General features: G+C 35.9%; 1 protein-coding gene across 1 annotated transcript in view; it reads right to left on the bottom strand.

Moving 5' to 3' along the window:
• The window catches only part of CEP112 (centrosomal protein 112), a 346,080-nt gene that overhangs the window by 311,062 nt on the left and 13,961 nt on the right, over window positions 1-21,057 (bottom strand). Inside the window, exons 7-8 of the mRNA XM_074319364.1 lie at window positions 5,959-6,052; window positions 3,993-4,070 (exon numbers count right to left, since the gene is read on the bottom strand). Coding sequence (XP_074175465.1) covers window positions 3,993-4,070; window positions 5,959-6,052 — 172 coding nt within the window. The remainder of the gene's footprint in view (window positions 1-3,992; window positions 4,071-5,958; window positions 6,053-21,057) is intronic.

Raw genomic sequence — 21,057 nt, 5'->3', positions numbered from 1 at the left:
AGTCAGAAAAACGCTGACAACCCAACAGAAAAATTGGCAAAACCTTAAGTATTAGGTTGGTGCAAAGGTAAATGTGGTTTAAAAGGTTAAAAATAATTGCAAAAACCGCAATTACTTTTGCTCCAACCTAATAGCTCTTCATTCTGAGAGGCTACCCCAACTGTCAATAAGCATATCAAAAAGCAGGTAACTTTATTAGTCATCAGGAAAACACATGCTATAACCGCACAAAGCAACGTCACTAACCACTCTCAGGAATGGCTACATTTTTTTTTTTTTTTTTTTTTGTGTGTGTGTGGCTTAGGTACATTTTAATGGCTACATTTTTAAATTAAAAACAATTAACTGACAATACCAAATACTGAAGAGAAAGTAGAGGAACAGGAACTGGCACACACTGCTGATGAGGACACAAATTGGCACAATCACTTTAGAAAATTGTTTGGCAGTATCTACTGAATCAATTAGCGTTTTGCTGCATCACAAACCACCCCAAACCTTCACGGCTTCAAACTACAACCATTTGATTTAGCTCGCATTTCTACGGGTCCGCAGCTTGGGCAGCTCATCTGCTGCAACAGCTTGTCTCACCTGAACTTCCTCATACGCCTGCTCCACTCGAGTGATAGCTGCCCCTGGGTGATGGGTGAGAACCTTTCTCAGGAGGCCACAGTGAGCAGACAGACCACAGTGAGTAGAACAGCCAGGCTTCCCACAGTCCTCACAGGAGAGCAGAGCATCCCCAGCTGCTTAATGGCTTGCAGGTGCCCTCTTGCCTTCAGTGGGGAGGTTACCTGGGTCCTGACCTCCCTGATGGGTCCTGATGTCCAGGTGGGGCCCACTGACTCTGGGGTGCTGTTCACCCTCTGAAGCTCCCCAAGGGATCAGGAGAAGACTCACTCAGGCTGACTGCACCCGCTCCTTCGCCCCAAGTCCTGTCCTGAGAGCTCTCCCACACCCGGATGCTGTTCTTTCGGACTCTGCTTCCAGGAACCTAAGGGATCTACTCAGAGTCCTCACTGTTATTTGCTCCTGGTGGGGGTGAGGCTCTGCAGTCAGCACGTGGGACCAGGGTGGGAACTGACAGGTGACCGGGCTGGAAGGCCCAAGAAAGGCTTTCCCCTGACCCCTCACCCCCATCCTCAGAAAAAAGGAAAAAAGATTTATATAAAGAGAGTTATGCACAAAATGCACATAAAATTTATTAACAAAGCAAGAAAGCACCCCCAAAACTAAAGGTTAAAAAGGTTAAAGGGAAAAGAAAAAATAATACAGGAGGAAAATTTGATTGATAGGTTTGGTAAGTAAATCTCTACTTGAATTAAGTATTTTTAGAAAAAACTGTGAACACACTCTGGAAAAAAGAAAGGAAATATTTGGGGGGGGCAGGAAATGTATTTTTTAACAAAAGTTGGAAAATTCAAGTTCCAGAATATCTAATGCATCCGAATGAAGGTGTGGGCAGACATGCCAGCCATATAAAAATTAGTACAGAGCACAAAAATTAACCAGCTATTGACTGGTCATTCAGAGGAAGAAAGTAAAATAGGTCCATGGTACATCTGCATACAAACTAAAATCAAAGCAAAATCTAAGCTTTTTAATACACTGGATACTTCAATTACTCTACTGTGCTCAAGAGATATAGTTCAGCATAATTAATGCATATATGTTATAAATATGTAAAAATGCAAGACATATATTTTACGCTGTTAGTACATTCTATGAACAATAAAAATGTGAAACAAAACTGTAGGCAGGCCTCGTTTTAAGGCATTACCTCCAACTATTTTAGGTGTTTTATTTTATTATATGAATGAAAAATTTAATCCTCTGAACAGTGAAATAGTCATGAAAAGTACTCTATGTGCTAAGAAATGGACATCAGAAGTTTCAAATGGCTAAGAGAAGTTTAAAAGGATAGCCCAGAATTTTGTTTTTCACTTTGATACTGCTTTCTGGCAAAAAGAATTTGTCTTTTTGAAGGATTTCCTGTGTTTTTCTCCCACGCTGGTAACTTAGGCAACTTCCCCAACACCTTCAAATAAGAAAATGTTTTCCTTTCGACTTACTATTCCCCTCTCATGATCAATTCCATTTCTCTCTTCTCTTTCACTGACACACTCCCAAAATGACCAAGAGGTTCACATTGCTTTAAATTCTTACCATTGCCCTACCTTCAAATCATGGCCATTGCACGAGCCCAGGTGTCCTCAGTTTGTGATGTCCACCCAGCCCTCCTCGCTCTGAACTCTCTGAAAGTCTCGAGCTGGTCCAGGCTCTGGATGTAACTACCAGACTATGCAGTAGGACTCCAGCCCTTGAGTCTCATGAAGCTCCAATCCTTCAACTCCCCAATTACTCTTACCATCTCTTCAAACTCCACCAGGCTAAAGTAAAACTTTTACCCCCTAAAATGGATTCCCCCATCGGGCAATCAGTTAACTGACAGAGAGCCAACATTCTCATTTCCCAGAAGCAAACCTTTAGGTGCCCTTCTGTTCGGCCTCCCCATCTGTCACTAAGCATTCTTCACTCTGCAATGTGTTTCCTTCCTACCATTTGCATATTCACAGAAATCATACCGATGTGGAGGCCACTACAAACACCTAAAAGATGATTGGTTCCCTTGCTCTAGTTTCACTCCCACCCAATATAACTTTCATAATGCCACCAAGTCAATTTTCCTAAAGCACTGCATTCACTAGAGACCATTACTAGTAGGAAGGGTTTGTTAAAATAACAATCCCCAATGTCAGTGAAGAAGTGAGACAATCCCTCATACTGCTGGTTGGAACGTAAATTGGTATGCACACCTTCTAGACCTAAGAAAGCAACTAAATATGTATCAAGAGACTCTTCTAAGAAATTTTATTGCAGTACTACTTATATTAGCAACAAACTGGGAGCAACCTAAATGTTCAAAAATAGCAGAATGCTTAAATAAATTACGGGAACATGCCTCCAAAAGAAAAATTGCTACCATTAAGATTCATGTTTATACAACTATTATAAACTTAAACCAAATTTAAAATAGCACATAATAAATTAGTATTTAAATAGGACCCCAATTTTGTTTGACTTTTAATTTTATAAGGACACACAGAAAACAAAGGAGGGAAAAATGCGTATAACAAAATGTTAACACAACTCTCAGTATTACAATTTTAAAACAGTTTATTCCTCAGATTTTCTTTATTTTTCAAATATTCAAATTACAAATTATTTTTATAATAACAAAGTGTGATAAAAGTTGTGTTAAACCCCTTTTCATGTCTTCAAAGCATTTAAACAGCAGGTATATCAAGTATAACGTAGAGGGAAAAAATAAAGCTCCAGGCCTCACTGTTGCCTAAAAACTAAAAGCTAAACTTCTCAGTTTAGCATTCAAGGCTCCCATACGATTCAGCCTGACAACTGCCCTCTAATCCCCTACATACACCCCAAAGATCCAGTCATGACAGCTGACTTGGATCACACCTTTCTTCACGCCTGTTTCTGCCGTGAATTCCTAGCTCCCCTCCTCGTCACCTGTCCAAGTAACTCACGCCCACCAGCCCTTGTACCTGAAAGCTGTTGTCCATGATGGCGGCTCCTCCGAAGTCTCCCTGAGATTTTGTTTAACCCAAATGAACAACTTGGGTTGTTCTCCAACTCCTCCCTCCTTTCTCCTCCCCTCCACCTCAGTATTCTTTCTATCTAACTCATTTTGGTATTTCATCAAATACCATCTTAAATTATTATTTAACTATGTGTATATCTCTTATTTCACCAAAACCAAGGCAGCTTGCCGAGGGCAGGGGCTGTGTTATGCTTCTTTGGGATGTTATTTCTCTTTCCTATACTCAAAGTCTTCTCAGTGCTACTACAATACTAAATGTCTAACATCCAATAATATTCACCGAATAGAATTAAATTAGTTCAGATGTTTTCCAAATACAATACGATTCTGACACATCAATATACATACATAAAACAAATACTGTTTTTACCCCAAGATTCCAACTATTAAGGCGGGCTTCGATGTCGCTGTCATCCAAAGAATCAGTAGATTTTTTCAAATGAACTTCCTGAAATACAAAAGAGAAAAGGAAGAAGGGATGGAGGGAAGAAAGAAGGGAAGAGAAAAAAAGACAAAAGGAAGGAGGGAAAAAAGAGAGAAGGAAGAAGGGGAGGTAGGGAAGGGGAGAGAGGAGAGAAGAGGGAGGAAAAGAGAAAAAAGAAAGGAAGAAAGGAAAGGAAAAGATGGACACAATATATGTCATTCAGAGTAATGACAGTTTTGTGTGCTTTTTTGGTAATGCTATATCGCCCTCAGAGGAAAGGATTATGTTACAACTGAGCTAGTTCTCAATTCTAAGTAATGACTGTTTATTATAACTGCTTAGGGCTATGAGATGCCTTCACAATATATTCACACAGTAACAAGACCTCAAAAAAAAACACATCAAAAGAATATTTTAAAAATTAATCCAGACTCTTCTCTTTAAGTTCTTTTACAAAAAGTTTTAATTGTGGTATACCACAGTAGTTTTAAAAGGGGGGTGGGAGAACACTTTAAAAGATGAATTATTTACTCCCATTAAAATTAGTTAACAGGAAAGTTTGTGTTGATGTCCGAGAAGCTCTTTGTTCTTAAATTAATTCTCATTCATACACTGAATATAAAGAGAAAGAAGCTTTGAATTCACATCATGAAAACACAATTATGGTGATTCTTTACTTTAAAAAAAATTTAAAATTCCACGCTTTCCCCTCCCAGATAATTTATTATATTACACATTTATCAAACCAGATTAAAATTATAATTAACTGAGGACAAACTAAGATCTGTGCTCAGAAATGAACAATGATCTGAAAGCTCTAAAAACTTAGGACAGTAAGTCTGTGTAAAATAATAATGTATATTCTAGAGTAGAGCCAAAAATATTTTATTTTGAAATTGAGTTTGTTGGTACAGGATTTTCACACATTTAGAAAACCTCATTACTAACAAATGAATCCATTTACCTATGGCCATTTAAATTATCTGAAGTGATGAAAACCACACTAAAATATTCTTCATATTTTATTGAGTCTCCAAATTTATATTGAACAAAATGTTTATTACATATACTATATTAAAATTCACTATTGCTTCTATGTTGGTCCTCTGTTTTTTTGTGGGGTTTTTTTCTGTGTGTGTGTGAATAAGAACATCTTAAGAAAATGTACTTGCCCTGTTTATTTTGAGTAAATGTAATGGTTGATAACAAATCCACAAATATTCAAAATGTTCTATCCTTTATATTAAAATATTTTCAAAGTTCCGAACTAACTGGGGAAAATGCAAGGAGTTATGGCTAGAACAATATGGGCTAAACAGTCACGCATCACATGACCCCCTGTAACTAAAGTCTTGTCACCCAAGACAAGCCAGAGTTACGCTACAAAGACCTTCTTAGGAGGCAGGCAGTCTTTTCCTTTACAAAACTAGCTGGAATGCTCACTGGCACCTTGTTCGACCCAAGTCTATGGTAAAGCAATTAGCTGTGAGAGGTCTTCATATTTCAAGATATAGTTCACTTTCATCAGAAGGGCAGTGCTCCCGATTTCATTACAAGTTAATCCCAATTTGTTACATTTATGGCAACTGGGTGTCTCATCATTTTTATGCATATACTGAGCTAAAGAAAAAAGGAAAAAATAACTAAAAAACAGAGCTTTCCAAAGTTATTCTCCGATGCACAGCAAAAATAATAGGCTGATTAACAGGATGCCTCCAACTTATTGAGAAAGCAGAAAGAACACTGTGGAATATACCAAATACACCATTCCCTTGACATCGGAATGTTTACCAACAGTTCCAGACTTTATTCAGTGCTTTTAAATAATCATTGAAACTTTGACAATATGAAACTAAAAATTTGTGAAATTATTTTAAAACAACAAACAAACAAAAGTAGAATCTGGTCTTACACAACTCTTTGGGGTAATATTTTGTCCATCTTCTCTGTAGGTTGGACTCATTGAATGTGATCTCATTTGGAGCTTCGCAGTGTATTGTTCCCTGCTAACAGACCAAAATAGTAACAATCAGAATTTGGGGAATTTGGAGGACACAAGGGTGTTCAAATCTAGGATTATCAATTTTTTTCTTTTGGAAATGAGATCATTATTTATAGTAACAATGATGCTTCAATAGTAAAGAAAACATCTAAATAATAACAACTTGTATTTTTCACATTTTACTTCATTTAAATTATAGATAAAATGTCACCTACATGCCACATACTTGCTTACAAACAAATGCTTTTTGTAAGTGGAACTACAATAAACTACATGTATTTAAATCTTTTCTCCTCCTTTCCCCTTTTGCCACATGTAGGAAGAGAAGAAAAAAAAATGAAGCATATAATCTCAGAGAAGATAATTGTTTTAACATGTTAGCACATTTTGTTGGATTCATGTTCCACATCAAGATGAAGCCTTAAAATATATAAAAAAACAAAACTTTCATGTAGCTGAAAGTTTAAATGAATTTAAAACCTTGTAAGAAACCACAGATAAATCAGTATTAAATTTTACAATGTGCCATATTAATTCAGGTTAAAATGTGATAAGTACAACATAAGTGTGAAAATAGTTTAAGCTTCCAAATGAATTTGAACAAAAAGATTTTTCTCCAATATAACACAGTATAAAAATACCATTCTCAATATTCTACCTTAACCTGGAGTATCTCATGTATTTTGATTCGTTACTTCAATGAATGTTCCAAGAGTACAAACATCTATTTTCTGAACAGCTGCTTCAAGATACATGAAATGGAAACTTACCATTATGTAATGAATTAAAGTCACTAACTTTCAACCACAAGCCATGTTAGGATTTCCTTCACAAATTGTGAGCCGTACTAAGTATTCCCAAAAGACAAAATAGTAATTCAAAAAGATAAGATTAAAATGAATGTTTTTGGTAGTAACACTGATAGACTCGCTACTAAATAATTTAGAAGCTCTGGAAAAGCTGTTTTAAAGAGAGCAATTGATTTTTTTATACCGCTACTCAATATCCCAGATAGCCAAATACTTAAAAACAAATGAGAAAAATAGACAAAGTAATATTTTGGGAATAAACTCATCTGTCAATATGCTAGAGCTGATATAAGCATTTAAAACTCAGAATGTGGGAAGAGGCAACCTGATATGTCATACTAAGCAGTGGCCTGTTCTTTAAGAATAGATTAAACAATCATAAAAGGAGCTATACTTAAAAATTTAAAAATGCTTAAATATTAAAAGTAATTCTTCTCATAGAAAATATTAATAAAAAAGAGGACTGAAACATTTATTGATTTATCACACAGGGTGCATACATAAAACAACACTTGCAGCTGTCCTCTGTACCAATCTACCTCTTTCCCATCACAATAAAATTTCAAAATAAGTTACTGGATCCATGTCCCAACCTGCCATATATTTTTCAGTCAACTACAATCTGACTTCTTGAAAGTGCTGTAAGTAAAGTCATCAATATTCTTCTAGTTGCTCAAGCAAATGAGCTGTCATCTGTCCTCTCCCTAGTTGATCTCGCTACATTAGGGACAGTTTTTAAAGATGCCACATTCATTAGTTCTGTAGAACCATCTTCCTTGGTTCTCATTTGATCCTTCAGAAATCTCCTTCACAGTAACCTTCACTCGTTCTTCTTTCTCTGCCCAGCCCATACATTCTATAATCCCAGGGTTCTGTGTCTGACCGTAGTTATTTCTTTATCACATGCTTTCCCTAGACAATTCAATATACGATTAGTTTTTCAAATAATAAAGAAAAGCTTCGATTACCAAACCCACATCTCCAGCGCAAATTGCTCTTTTGGCCTCAAATACAAGTTGCATAGCCCTACCTCCAACTCAACATGTCCCAAACTGAATTCATTAGGTTGCCCCTAGAACATGCTCCAATGTAGGCTATGTAAAGCTCAGGCATTGCTGAAGCCAGCTTCCCGTGAAGGCAGTTGAGCCAACTAAAGAAGGTCGGTATCGTTGCTAAAATCTGGCCTGCCCAAGAAACACAGGACATTAGGCGCAGAAGTTTCATTTCTTGCCACTGAAACCATCTCCAGCTGAAAATACAATTAACTGGAAGTCTACGTAGGTTCCAAGACAGCTCAAAGTCACAGTGATGGGGCTGGAGGTCAGGGTGAACAGTGAGACAGAGGGTAGAAGGCAAAGCTCAACATCGTGAGCGTTCTTATGAAGAGTAACAGGCTGCCTGCTGCACAGAAGGGCAAGTCGTGGGGCGTGTAGACAGCCTACAATTACACAGGGGATGTGATTCCAGTGGGCTCAGGATCATGGTACTTGGGCCAATCAGAAGAGAAGGACTGTGGCTCCATTAATTTCACGGCGCCAAAACTAACACAGAAAGAAAAGCTTCAGCACATTATAAAATTCCCTGACATGCAAATGCCTTTTTACCCCTCTGAAGGAGTAAAACTATAGGAAATACAGATTTTTTTCCCTTTTACTTTTTCCTAATGCTAAAATATTTCTAATGCTAAAATATTTCAACAGGAATCCAGAACCGTTCTCTCAGCATCTCTGTTGATTCCAAATACTAGAGAAACATAGACTTGTCCCTGTAAAGATAAAGAGATAAGCAATGACACATATGATAAGATTTAAAAGCCTAAAGACCAATCAAACGTCTTCCTGCAAAAGAAACTTAAAAAAAGGAAGGAAACTTCCAAAATGTATTTTTAATTTGTGTTTTTAATGTGATTCCAGTGAACATTTCAGATGTAAAGAGGAAATGAACAATCTGATCATAAAAATGTGCTTATAAATGAAAACCATGATTACCAAATTTTAAATCCATAATGGAAGAGAACAGTGTAAAATCAAATCAGCGAATTAGAAAACTAGTGCAAGAAGTATTCTAAGAACACAAAGGAAAAAATAAAGGGGTGAATATGATAAATGAAAATGCAAGAGATAAGGAAGATAGATTCAAAATCTCTAACACCGAAATATGAATTCCAGGAGTAAACAAAACAGGAACTTGGGAAATAACAATTAAAGATACAGTAGTGACAATGGTAGTTAAGACTGCATCAGAGAAGCGCCTAGAAGAATAACTGATGGCCCCACTTTTAGCTAGAACAAACATGCAATGTCATGAAAAGGACGAAAACTGAAGGTCTGCCAGGCTCTGGGAGATGGCAGGAAGTGTGACTGTGGAGAAGTAGGAGGGAATCAAAGTTCCCCAAAGTAAAGGCACTGAGTCAAACTCACCAAGAAACCAGAGGCAGGGACGGAGTTCCTTGCTCTTGAGAGGAATCTGGTGATCATTTCTGAAAGCTGTGGCTTATAAGAAACTGTACACAGAGGGAAAAGGCAAAGGACACAAACATAGCCTCAAAAGCAAGGAATCAGACTCGCTTCCAGTGAAAGGGACAGAGGGTTCAAAATGAAAAGAGGTATTTGAGTCCCCAGATTCCTACAAACAGGAAGCAGGCTGAGAAAACTACTCAGCTTAAAACAAATCATTTCTTTGCTAAAAGATAACCCAAAGGGAAAGGCCCAGAGCCCTGAACACTTCCAGGAAGCAGCACTAAGCCCTGACCAAGAAACAGGCAACGGATTAGATACCTGGCTAGATTTCAGAATTGCTATCAAATTGTCATTGCTATGTGTCTCCCATTTTCCCTGATTTTGAATGGAAGTTCTCCAATCCCTCTTTCACCAGTGTGTGTTGGCTCTGTGTGTGTGCGTGTGCGTGTGTGTGTGTGGGGGGAGGGGTCAGATAACTTACTCCTTTAATTTACAGGTTTAAATTGGGAGAAGCCATACCAAGGAGGCCTCAGCTACACCTGGATATGACTTTTATTAAGTTTACTGAGATATAATTTATTTACAATAAAACTGCCACCCCTTTAAAATGCAGTTTCACGAGTTTTGACAAATGCATATACCTGTGTAACCATCACATTAAAGATATAGATTCTTTCCATCCCACCCAAAAGTTCTCTTGAGTTCTCCTGGAATGAATCTACTCCCTCCTGCAAATCCAAGCAACCTGATTTCGTAGAATCTCAAATATATGGAATCAAACAGTTTGTGCATTTTTATGTCTGGCTTCTTTAACTGAGGGAAATGTTTCTGAGATTTAGCCATGTTGCACACATCCCAAGTTCATTCCTTTTTATTGCTAGTAGGATTCCTTATATGGATGAACCATGATTTGCTTTTTTAGTCATATGCTGGACATTTAGATGATCTCCCCATTTGGGCTATTATGACTAAATCTCCTATGAACATTCAAATTCCAATATTTATGTGGACATACATTTTCATTTCTCAACTAAACACCTACAAATAATCAGAATCATGGGATTATATGGTAAGTTGTCTTAAACTTTGTAAGAAATTGGCAAACTGTTTTTCAAAGTGGTTGTGCCATTTTATATTCCCATCAACACTGTAGACTTCCGGTTTCATCATATTGTCACCCTGTTGGTCTTCTCCGTCTTTATCATTTTAGCTATTTTAATGGGTGTGTAGTGGTATCGCATTATGCTTTATAATTTGCATTTCCCTAATAAAGAATGATGTTGACCATCTTTTCAATGTGTATAATAGCCACTTATGTATTTTCTTTTGTAAAATGTCCATAAAATCTCTTGCATATTAATTGGGTTGTTGCCTACATTTTCTTGAGCTGTAAGAGTTCTTCACATATTCTAGACACAAGTCCTTTGTCAGATACATGTATTTAGAATATGTTCTCCCATTCTCTGCCTTGCCAAGTAATTTTTCAAATGGTGTCTTTCAAAGATAAAAGTTTTCATTTTGAGAGTCCAGTTTATAGGTTTTTTCCCTTGATCGTTTGTGTTTTTTTATATCCTATGTTAGAAATCTTTGCCTCCTCCAAGGTCACAAAGATTTTTCTGTCTTCTTCTGGAAGTTCTATAGTTCTTAGCATTTCCATTTAGGCCTACAACCCATTTCATTTTTTCCCACGTGTGGATATCCAGTTTTCCCAACAAAATTTGATGAAAAGACCTTCCTTTCCTCATTTAATTCCATTGCCATCTTTGTGGAAAATCAATTGACCATATATGTGGAGACCTATTTCTCGAATTTCTATTCTATTTCATAGGTCTATCTATCTATCCTTTCACTAACAGTGCTATCTTTATTACTACAGCTTTCATTCTAAAACTCAGGAATGCTAATTCCTCTTTCTTTCTTTTTTTTTTGTAATTGCTTTAGTTTCTTCATGAATAACTTAAATAGGGCTGAGGACGTTTCCTTCTACTCCTAATTTGCTGACAGTTTTTATCATGGGTGGATGTTGCAGTTTGTTAAAAGCTTTTTCTGCATATATTGAGATGATCACATGATTTCTTTGTTCTTAAACTATTTATATAATGAAATACATAGATTTCAAGTGCCAGCAAACCTCTTATTCCCAGAATAAGCCCATTTATTCATAATATCCTTTTTATATTTTCTGAATACAGTATGCTAATTATGAATTTTTAAACCTATGTTCATGAGGGAATGTTGGTACATAGTTTTATGTTCTTGTAATGTTTTGTCTTCTTTTGGAAACAATGAAATACTGACTTAACAAAATGAGTTGGGACGCATTCCCTGATTTTTCTATTTCATGGAAAAAATTCATGTAGGATATAATTTTTCTTCCATAAAAGCATAATAGAATTCACCAAGAAAGCCATCTGGGCTTGGAGATTTATTTGTGAGAAGGTGGTTAATTACAAATTAAATTTCTTTGGTAGGTATAGGGTCACTTAGATTTCCCATTTTTCCTTGAATCAGTATTGTTTTTTGTGTCTTTCAAAAAATGTGTCTATTTCTTCAAAGTTTTCATTGGTATAAAGTCATTTATAATATTCTCGTTATATTCTTAATGTCTGTAGGATTTGTGTGGAGCCTCCTCTTTCATTCATTCCTGATATTGCTGATTTGTGTTTTCCTTCTCCTATTTTTTTTTTTTTATTTTTAGTTTTGGCAAAATACACATAAAATTTACCATCTTAACCATTTTTAATGTACAGGTCAGTGGTTGTAAGTACATTCACAGTGTTGTGCAACCATCACCACCATCTATCTCTAGAACTTTTCCATCTTCCGAAACTAAAACTCTGTACCCCTTAAACAATTAATTCCCCATTCCTCTCTCCTCCCAGACACTGGGAACCACCATTCTTCTTTCTATGAATCTGACTACTCTAGGTATGTCGTATAAGTGCAGTAATACAGTATTTGTCTTTTTGTGGCTGGCTTATTTCCCTTAGCATAGTATCTTCAAGGTTGTATGTGTCAGAATTTCCTTCCTTTTTAAGATTCAATAATATTCCATTATATGTATATACCACATTGTGTTAGGTCATTCATCTATTGATGGACATTTTGGATGCTTTCATCTTTTGGCTATTGAGAATAATGATGTTATGTACATGGGAGTACAAATATCTGTTTGAGTCTCAATTCTTTTGGATACCCAGAAGTGGAATTGCTAGGTTATTTGGTAATTCTATTTTATTTATTTTATTTTTTTGAGGTACTGTAATACTATTTTCCTTAGCAGCGATACCATTTACATTCCCACCAATGGTGCACAAGAGTTCCAATTTTTCCACATCCTTGCCACCACTTGCTTTGTTTTTTTTAACAGTGACCATCCTAATAGGTGTAAGGTAGTATCTCATTATGGTTCTGAGCTGCATTTCCAGAATGATTAGTGATGTTTAGCATCTTTTCATGTGCTTATTGGCTACTTGTATATCTTCTTTGAAGAAACATCTATTCAAGTTCTTTGTCTATTTTTTGATTGGGTTATTTGTTTTTGTTGTTGAATTGGAGGATTCTTTATACCGTGTTTCCCCAAAAATAAGACCTAGCCGGATCATCAGCTCTAATGCGTCTTTGGAGCAAAAATTAATATAAGACCCAGTCTTATTTTACTATAAGACTGGGTCTTTATAATATAATGTAATGTAATGTAATGTAATGTAATGTAATGTAATGTAATGTAATGTAATGTAATGTAATGTAATGTAATATAATATAATATAATATAATATAATATAATATAATATCTGGCCTTCTTTTAATATAAGACCAAGTCTTATATAATATAATGTAATATAATATAATGTAATATAATACCCAGTCTTATATTAATTTTTGCTCCAAAAGATGCATTAGAGCTGATGGTCCACTAGGTCTTATTTTTGGGAAAACGTGGTATATTCTGGATATTAATAACTCTTACTCAGATATGATTTGCAAATATTTTATCCCATTCCATGGGTTGCCTTTTTGTGCCCTTCGATGAAAAAGGTTTTTAATTTTGATGTAGTCCAATTTATCTATTTTTTCTTTTGTTGTCTGTGCTGTTGTTGTCATATCCAGTGAATTATTGCCAAATCTATTCCCTTGAACCTTTTCCCCTATATTTTCAAGCTTCACACTTAAGATTTGCATTTCTTGATGTATGTACATTATACACTGATTTTAAATTTTTACCACAAAACAATGAACTATAGCTACATTTATCAACATGGATGAATCTGAAAAATATGAAAGAAGCAAGTATCAAAATAATGTATATGATATGATTCCACTTATATAAAGTTAAAAAAAAAAAAAGAAGCAGCAAAGAAATGATTAACACAGAATACAGAACAAGCATCCTCTCAGGAAAAGGGAAGTGAAGCCAACAGAACATCAAAGCTCTCCTGGAGTGTTGTAATATGCTAAGTCTTGCCTGGGTTAAGAGTACAGGGATGTATGTAATTGTTCCTTAAACTGTACCTGTGCATTTTCATACACTTTTTTACGTGTGCTATGTTTTACAGGTGTAAAACACTGTAAGAGAAATATAACTACTGCATTAGAAATTATTAGACAACTAAAATGAGAACTTTATATTTCACGTCTTTGCATTCCTCTGAGCAGCATGTAATACTGTTATACCAAGTGCAGGATAGTCTCCTTAAGGTATTGCTAAATATCAATGAAACATAAAAATAAATAGCAACAAAGAATAATGCTGTAAAGTATCAAATAAAACTAAAAAGAAAATGAAAATAACTTCCAATGATCCACAACATATTGATTTTAATTTTTCAAAGGGATCTTTATTAAGAATAAAAAAAACCTAAATTTCAAAAAATGAGAAGTTTGACAAAACTAAACTATGACCAGAGATTCATAAACATCTTAGGACTGCATATTTTTCCCATTTCCTACTTTAACACATTTGATTTTAAAGATTAAAAAAATAATAATAAAAACTATCTTTAGAAGTCACACATTTAAATCAACGTTTATTAATATATCTCTGGTTTAATAGTACAACACTTAGAGAGTACTTTGATTCCCTTAAAATTAAATTTTGCAATATACTTATAAGCTTACTGTCATCCCTTTTTGTTTATTAAAAGAACAATAGAAATTTCACCAAAAACAACTTGCTTGTGACATAAAAGGATGCTATTACAAAGCCACACACATTAAAAAACCTTTAAGAAAGAAAAAGTGACTAAATTTGTCAAAAATATGAGTCACCGGGGGAAAAAAAGCTTAAAAGAAATGCCAGGCCATTGTTTTCAAAGCTATTCCGTCTCAGTTACAATTTGTTGCCACTTGGCCTTTCCTGGGTAAATACCTAAGAACGATATTTAATTAGCATTTAATGTTGAAAATTAACTAGTAGCTAAGTGTTTTATGAGTGTGTGAAAGGTTATGTTTTATTGATACCTCAAGAAATAGTTTTCATTCCTTGGTTAGTCTTATTTCTAGAGCTCAAGGTTAAGTATCTACCTAACAAGTGTCCACTGAATCAAAAATAGCAAATTAATCAGATTTATACCATATTAAGTGTTCTACCCAAACACAATCATGAAAATGATTATTTTTTCTTTTGTAAAGATTTGCTAGAGAGCACGCTTCTGAAACCTGAGCCTGACCAGTAGAAAAGCAACTAGAAGTTGACCATGGACGATCACGATCACCCAGTGAGAGCACAGAATAAAGGTCTCCCCTGGAGCAGAGACAGTTTATGAGCACAATACCCAACTCATAGTCCCTATCCCCAGGCCACTTCCCCAGCTGGCCAGCAGCTCTTCGTCTCCTAGGTCAGGTTTCCCAATGGCCCAACAGACGACCCAGGTCTTGAAAAAGCCCAATAAGGGAACCGCTACTCGCATACAGCAATTTAAATTAATTCAAATTTAAAATTCAGTTCCTCAGTCACCCTAGCCACATTTTAAGTGCTCAATACTCATATGTCAGTACTAGCTACCATAGTGGACAGCACAGCTATAGAACATTTCCACCATTGCAGAAAGTTCTATTGGATAACGCTGCTGTAGAATATATCTTTGCCCAAACAATAGGGCTATTCTTAATAAAGTGAATGTACTTTTTGCAAATAATATTAAGGTTATTTTACCATGTGTAATCCTGACCATAGTCATTGATGCCAAAGGACACAAAGAATCCCTAGGAAGAAGAGGTATTGATAGGCTTCCCCATAAAGTTACCCAACAACTTAGGAGCGAACAGGAGCTATTTATAGTGTTAGTGTCACTTACATATACAAATGGAGTTTAACAAGGTAAAAAGTTTCTATTGTAGTTTTTGAATATCTAGACTAAAAATTTTAATCAATATTCTTAAAGTGAAAAATGTTTTTCACACAGATCCACATACTCAATCACAAGTACATTTTCATTATACTTGGGCACCATCTGCTGGCCAAGGTAGTAAACTGGACAAGCAAATGAAAAGCTGCATGTACTGGGAGACATTTTTAAAGGACACACGCAGTCCCAGCTTTTTGCTGCAAGGCATTCCTGGAAAACCACATCATAAAGAGGATCACTGTAAAGCAAATCATATTTTCCATAAGGGCAGGGCTATAATTAGGTGCTTCATTCCAAACTAAAATCTTAGCATCAAATAACTCATGGAAAGATCTCATTAAAGTAAGATGGGAAAATTATAGTCCTCTGTAATCATTTAAAACAGGATCATTATTCTCCAAGTCCTTTTGTATAGGTGTGAACACATTTATTGTTTAGAGGACACAACATAAATTAAAAGATAAAGCTTTAATTTATATAAAGTTAACCTAAATCTAATATAGTAAGAGTAATATAAAATAAATAATAATTCTGTTTGCACACTCCTAGAGTTTTTAAGTAATCTGGATGAATTCTATAAAATGGCATCTAAAGAAATCCAAACTAATGCCTTCCTCATCAGTAAAGTCCTCTAATATAAGCAGAATTAACGTGTATCATCCACTGCAAAGTAGTGTTTAAAGGTCAGGGTTGATTCAACTTTACTCCTCTTCACCCACTCAACCAAATTTTCCAGTAAAAAATAATAAGTGCTACAAAATCATTCTTTTCATCTTTCCATATCCCAAAACTTAACTGCACTTTGGTGATAAGCTACCAAACCACACCATACTTCACTGAAACGTCATAAAAATAATTACAAGCCATTAAAAAGAAGCTTCAAAACATTTTTCACAGAATTGTAAGACAAGAATACAACCCAGTATTTTTGTGCTCTGTCCTTGGGAAAATGCACAAAAAGAATATATAGAGATGACATGAACTGAAGTCTAAATATTACTTAGGCAGCTTCTAATACATGATGTGGCAAAACGCAAAAAAAAGGGCCAGCCACAGTGTCTTCCTTCTGTCCTGGAAAAAGGGACTTGCTAAGTTATCTAAATAAAGATTCCTTCAGAGCCTCTTTTAAATCATACTATAACCACTCGTTATTCTGAGAGTGTTCAGGATTCAGACTTATAATCAGAACTTTCTGCATAGACATTAATTTATTTTTCTCAGCAACACAAAATGATTTCTAGAACTCAAAATAATTAACAGCCAATGGATTTTAAGATAATGCCCCTTGGGAGGATTATATAATTAGAGAAGCAAAAGAATGGTCAAACATTCTACCAGGCAAACCCCTGCGTGCACTATTAAATAACAATCACCATACCACTGCTGATGGTGGAACAACAGCTAACACTCTCACAAGACTGTATCTCCATTTTACAAAAGATGAAACTGGGGTTTAGGGAAATTACGTGACTTGCCTGAGGACACATGATTGCCCAGTGTCAGAAGTGAAATCTGAACAAAGGCAAACGCCTCATTTCAGTTCAACCTAGAAATAACCAAGAACAAAGGCAGAGTCACCCTGGATTGCTGATGCAGCTCAAGTAGGGGAAAACGGATGAAAGGAAAATTTCCATATTTGCTACATAAAGCACTCTTGCCTACGTGGTACACTGGAAAGAACATGGGGTCTGAAACCATAAAGACCTGGGCCCATCACCAGGACAGCTGCTTGACCTTACGGAACCTGTTACCTCATCTATAAATACAAAGAGCAATCATGTCAACCTCACAGAATTGCAACAATGTTATCAGATAACTTATAAAAGATTTCTAGAATAGCATCTAGCATATAGTAGGTGCTCCATAAATGGTACAACTTGCAGTGATTGGTTTCTGTTTTAGTAAATTAGAAACACAGTGGAATACACAAATAGAGTATTGGGATATTTTCATTCTTATGTTTATGTATATGTGTTACATATGGTTAAATTTATTAATGTACATAAATCACTAATTTTAACGATGTATAGGCCTACACATTTTAACAGGATGGTGTTCTGAAGGGCAAATTGACCGTATCTATCAAAAAATAAGTGTGTGATTATTACAAATAACATAGATACATGTATAAAAAAGTTTTTAACTTTCCACACCAGGTTAGTCCCAATCCCTAAAGGTAAAACAGGTTTGTATGTGGAACCCAGAAATATGTACATGTCCACATCGTGTATCCACATGGCCTCTTTAAAATACACACGCTCACACACAAATGGAAGCTGACTGTACTTTTATGTTCTTCCGAACTTTATATACAGTATCTTAGCGATCCCTCCATACTAGCCCATATAGACTTCTGTTACCACTGCACAAGATGTTGAACCTACTAATAATCCCAATAGTTCATGTACTAAATTCGTCAATGTGTCTAGCTACTGAAACAGCAATTCCTTTTCTGGGAATCAATAATGACCCAAAACATATGCAGGTGCATAATGCTATATGTACTAAAATGTTAACTAAGATTCTTTATAACAATAAAGAACTGAAAGCAACAGACAGGTTGAATTACAGTAAATCCACACTATGGGTTATTACCTGCAATTAAAAAGATGACACAGACTACATGACACAGGTTTAAGACACAGTTAAGCGACAACAGAGCAAGTCTCAGAACAGTACATATAGTATAAGCCAATTTACAAATTTTTAATTACATATGCGGAGGTGTGGGGGGTGTCTGTTGTAGAACAATACATACCAAATTATTGACGACTATTCCCTCTCGTGAGGAAAGTGGAATAAGGAGAACATGCAGAGGAGGACTTAGTTTTCACTCTACATAGTTCTACACTGAGGTTTTATGACAAGCATGTATTACACATAGATTGCACACTTTTCTAAAACGAGAATAAAAACTGTATTAGTCATGTATTGCTACACAGAAAATTACCACAAACTGAACAGCTTTAAACAACACACATGTATCTTCTCAGCGTTTCTGCGGGTCGGAAGTACAGGCACAGCAGAGCTGGGTCCTCTGCTTAGGGCCACACAAGGTGCAGTCATGGTTTGACCAGAGCTGGGTTTTCATCTGGAGGGTGAACTAGGGAAGGATCCGCTTTCCCTGCTCACATGGTTGTCAGCAGCCTTCAGTTCCTTATGGCTTAGCATTCATGGCAGCTCACTTCTTTGAAGCCAGCAAGGAAATAACGGCAAGACACTAGAACCAGTCAGCTCGCAGGACAGTCTTGTACGCCGTAATGTAATCATGGAAGTGATATCCCAGCACCACCGCCATATCCTACCAGCCAGAAGCAAGTCACAGGTCCTACATACTCCAGAGGAAGGGATTATACAAGATGAACACCCAGAGGAGGATTACGGGGCCACTGAAAGTCTACCTCCCACAGAGACAACTAAGGTCTTTACCAGATCTCAATGGTATGCTTCTGAAAGATGACCAAGAAGTGATATAAACAGATGTGGTTATAGAGTTAAATGGTTATAGAGCTAAATGAAATTAACCAAACTGTACAGGATGAGAGCTAAGTCTATGATCTCATTAGAAACATTTCACATTTTGTAAAACGATGCTCCAATCTCAAATATAACTCAAATATTTCATTGTTTAGAAAATAAGCAGATCTTTCACGTAAAAAAGGAACAATAGATCTCTGAAATAGCAATGAATTTGGAAAGTGGTTTTTCTAAAAGAAAACATGCTAATAACATAAACTTAAACCAAGAAATACGAAAAAGGAAAGCAAAGAATAGAACTAGAACAGAACCAGCTACACGTTGAAGCTGACGTGAAACGCTCAGTTTACTAGAGTAGAAGGTGTATTTGGTGGGAAAAGGAAAGCATGATAATAACCCTAACAGGATGTAGCCTCATAATACTTCTAAGGTATTTAGAACCAGGCTACATACCATACCCTCCCCACAGGAAGAATAAAGGCAAAGGAAAGGTGCCATCTCTACTGAATAGGGAGTCCTCACACAGAGGCTTCAAAAGGACTCTGCATCTTTAATAATATAAAAAGGCTAGGACACAAACGGCATAATCTAAAATGCCATTAGAAATACTTCACATACAAAAAGGTCTAAGTAAAGCAGGATTTTATAAAGTGATCAAAAAAGAAACACTAAGGGGGAAAATCTTTTAAGATTAAAGGGGTTTTTCAAAGGACAAGTTGAAGTGGTTGTAAAATTTATGAGGCAGCATTAAACTTCAGTTCTAAGTAACAATAAATTATTCACTATAAAAATATACATGTGTCAAGTATTATAAGCCTCTTAAACTTTTTAAAACAATTTCTTGCAGAACTGTATTAGGTCAACACTAGCAGATACTAACTTTTTCATTAGCACAGTATGACCAGTCCGAGGAAAGGAGCAATGTTGGAAATAGGAAGACAGACCATCATTAGACTTCATCACTTCTGTTCTGAACTCACAAATCATGTATTTGGCATTAAAATCAGTGTTATTGCCTTTAGCTAAAGTAAATGTTAGTTTCAGTTTCTAAATGCCTCCATGTATATAAAATTTCACATATCTGTTGATTAATGTACATGCAGATTAAAATTTTAAATCAAATTGAGAAACCTGTAAGGAAAGGTACACTGTACTGTTTCGTAATCGTAAGCCCTAATCGTAAGCCTTACTGATATTCCTACACTTCACCAGAAAGATATTTATGTCTTTTCCAGCTCCTTCATCATCTTTATATTCCTCACGGTGTGTGAAGGGCATCTCTATATCCTATATCCATGCTTCTCCTAACTTATTCTATAATTTATCCTTCCCTCCACTTTTTCTAAAAGTTTTCAAGCAATCCTTGTGGGCCACTCCCTCTGCCACAATATACCTATCGCAAATGGTTTTGCATGTGGTTAAATTAAATGTGTGGCAGTACCTAACACAACCCAGGCCTTCAATCACGCATGCACTCACCAAATAGAAATGCTTATGGAGTTCCTAAGCTTCCTGCGCAGTGCTAGGCACTGGAAATACAATGCAAAGAGGAGAAACAGCTCCTGTTCATGAAGTTTACAATCTAGCAAAGAGGACAGAAACAGAACCTTTGCACATGTGACCAGTGTAACCAAGAGTAACGTTGGTATAAATAACAGGGTCACCCAAACAGACCTGGGCTGTCAGGAAAGGCTTGTATGAAGTTGAGAGATCTGAAGAATGACGAGGACCAAAGGACTGCCTGCTTTTCCTGTTAATTACTTATTATATAACTGATAAATAATGCCTCATACTCAAGTAATTTGCATTAAAAATATCATCTTATTATAGCTGAGCAACAAAGAGAAATAAGTTACTGGTTAAACTTGTGGAGATTTTACTATGGTTCCATTTTCCAGAAAAATCACTAATACTTGA

Source organism: Rhinolophus sinicus, linkage group LG15, assembly GCF_036562045.2.
Source record: "Rhinolophus sinicus isolate RSC01 linkage group LG15, ASM3656204v1, whole genome shotgun sequence".
In the NCBI taxonomy this organism is placed as follows: Eukaryota; Metazoa; Chordata; class Mammalia; order Chiroptera; family Rhinolophidae; genus Rhinolophus; species Rhinolophus sinicus.
The sequence above is the reverse complement of the archived record's forward strand: the minus strand, read 5'-3'. Positions and strand labels throughout refer to the sequence as shown.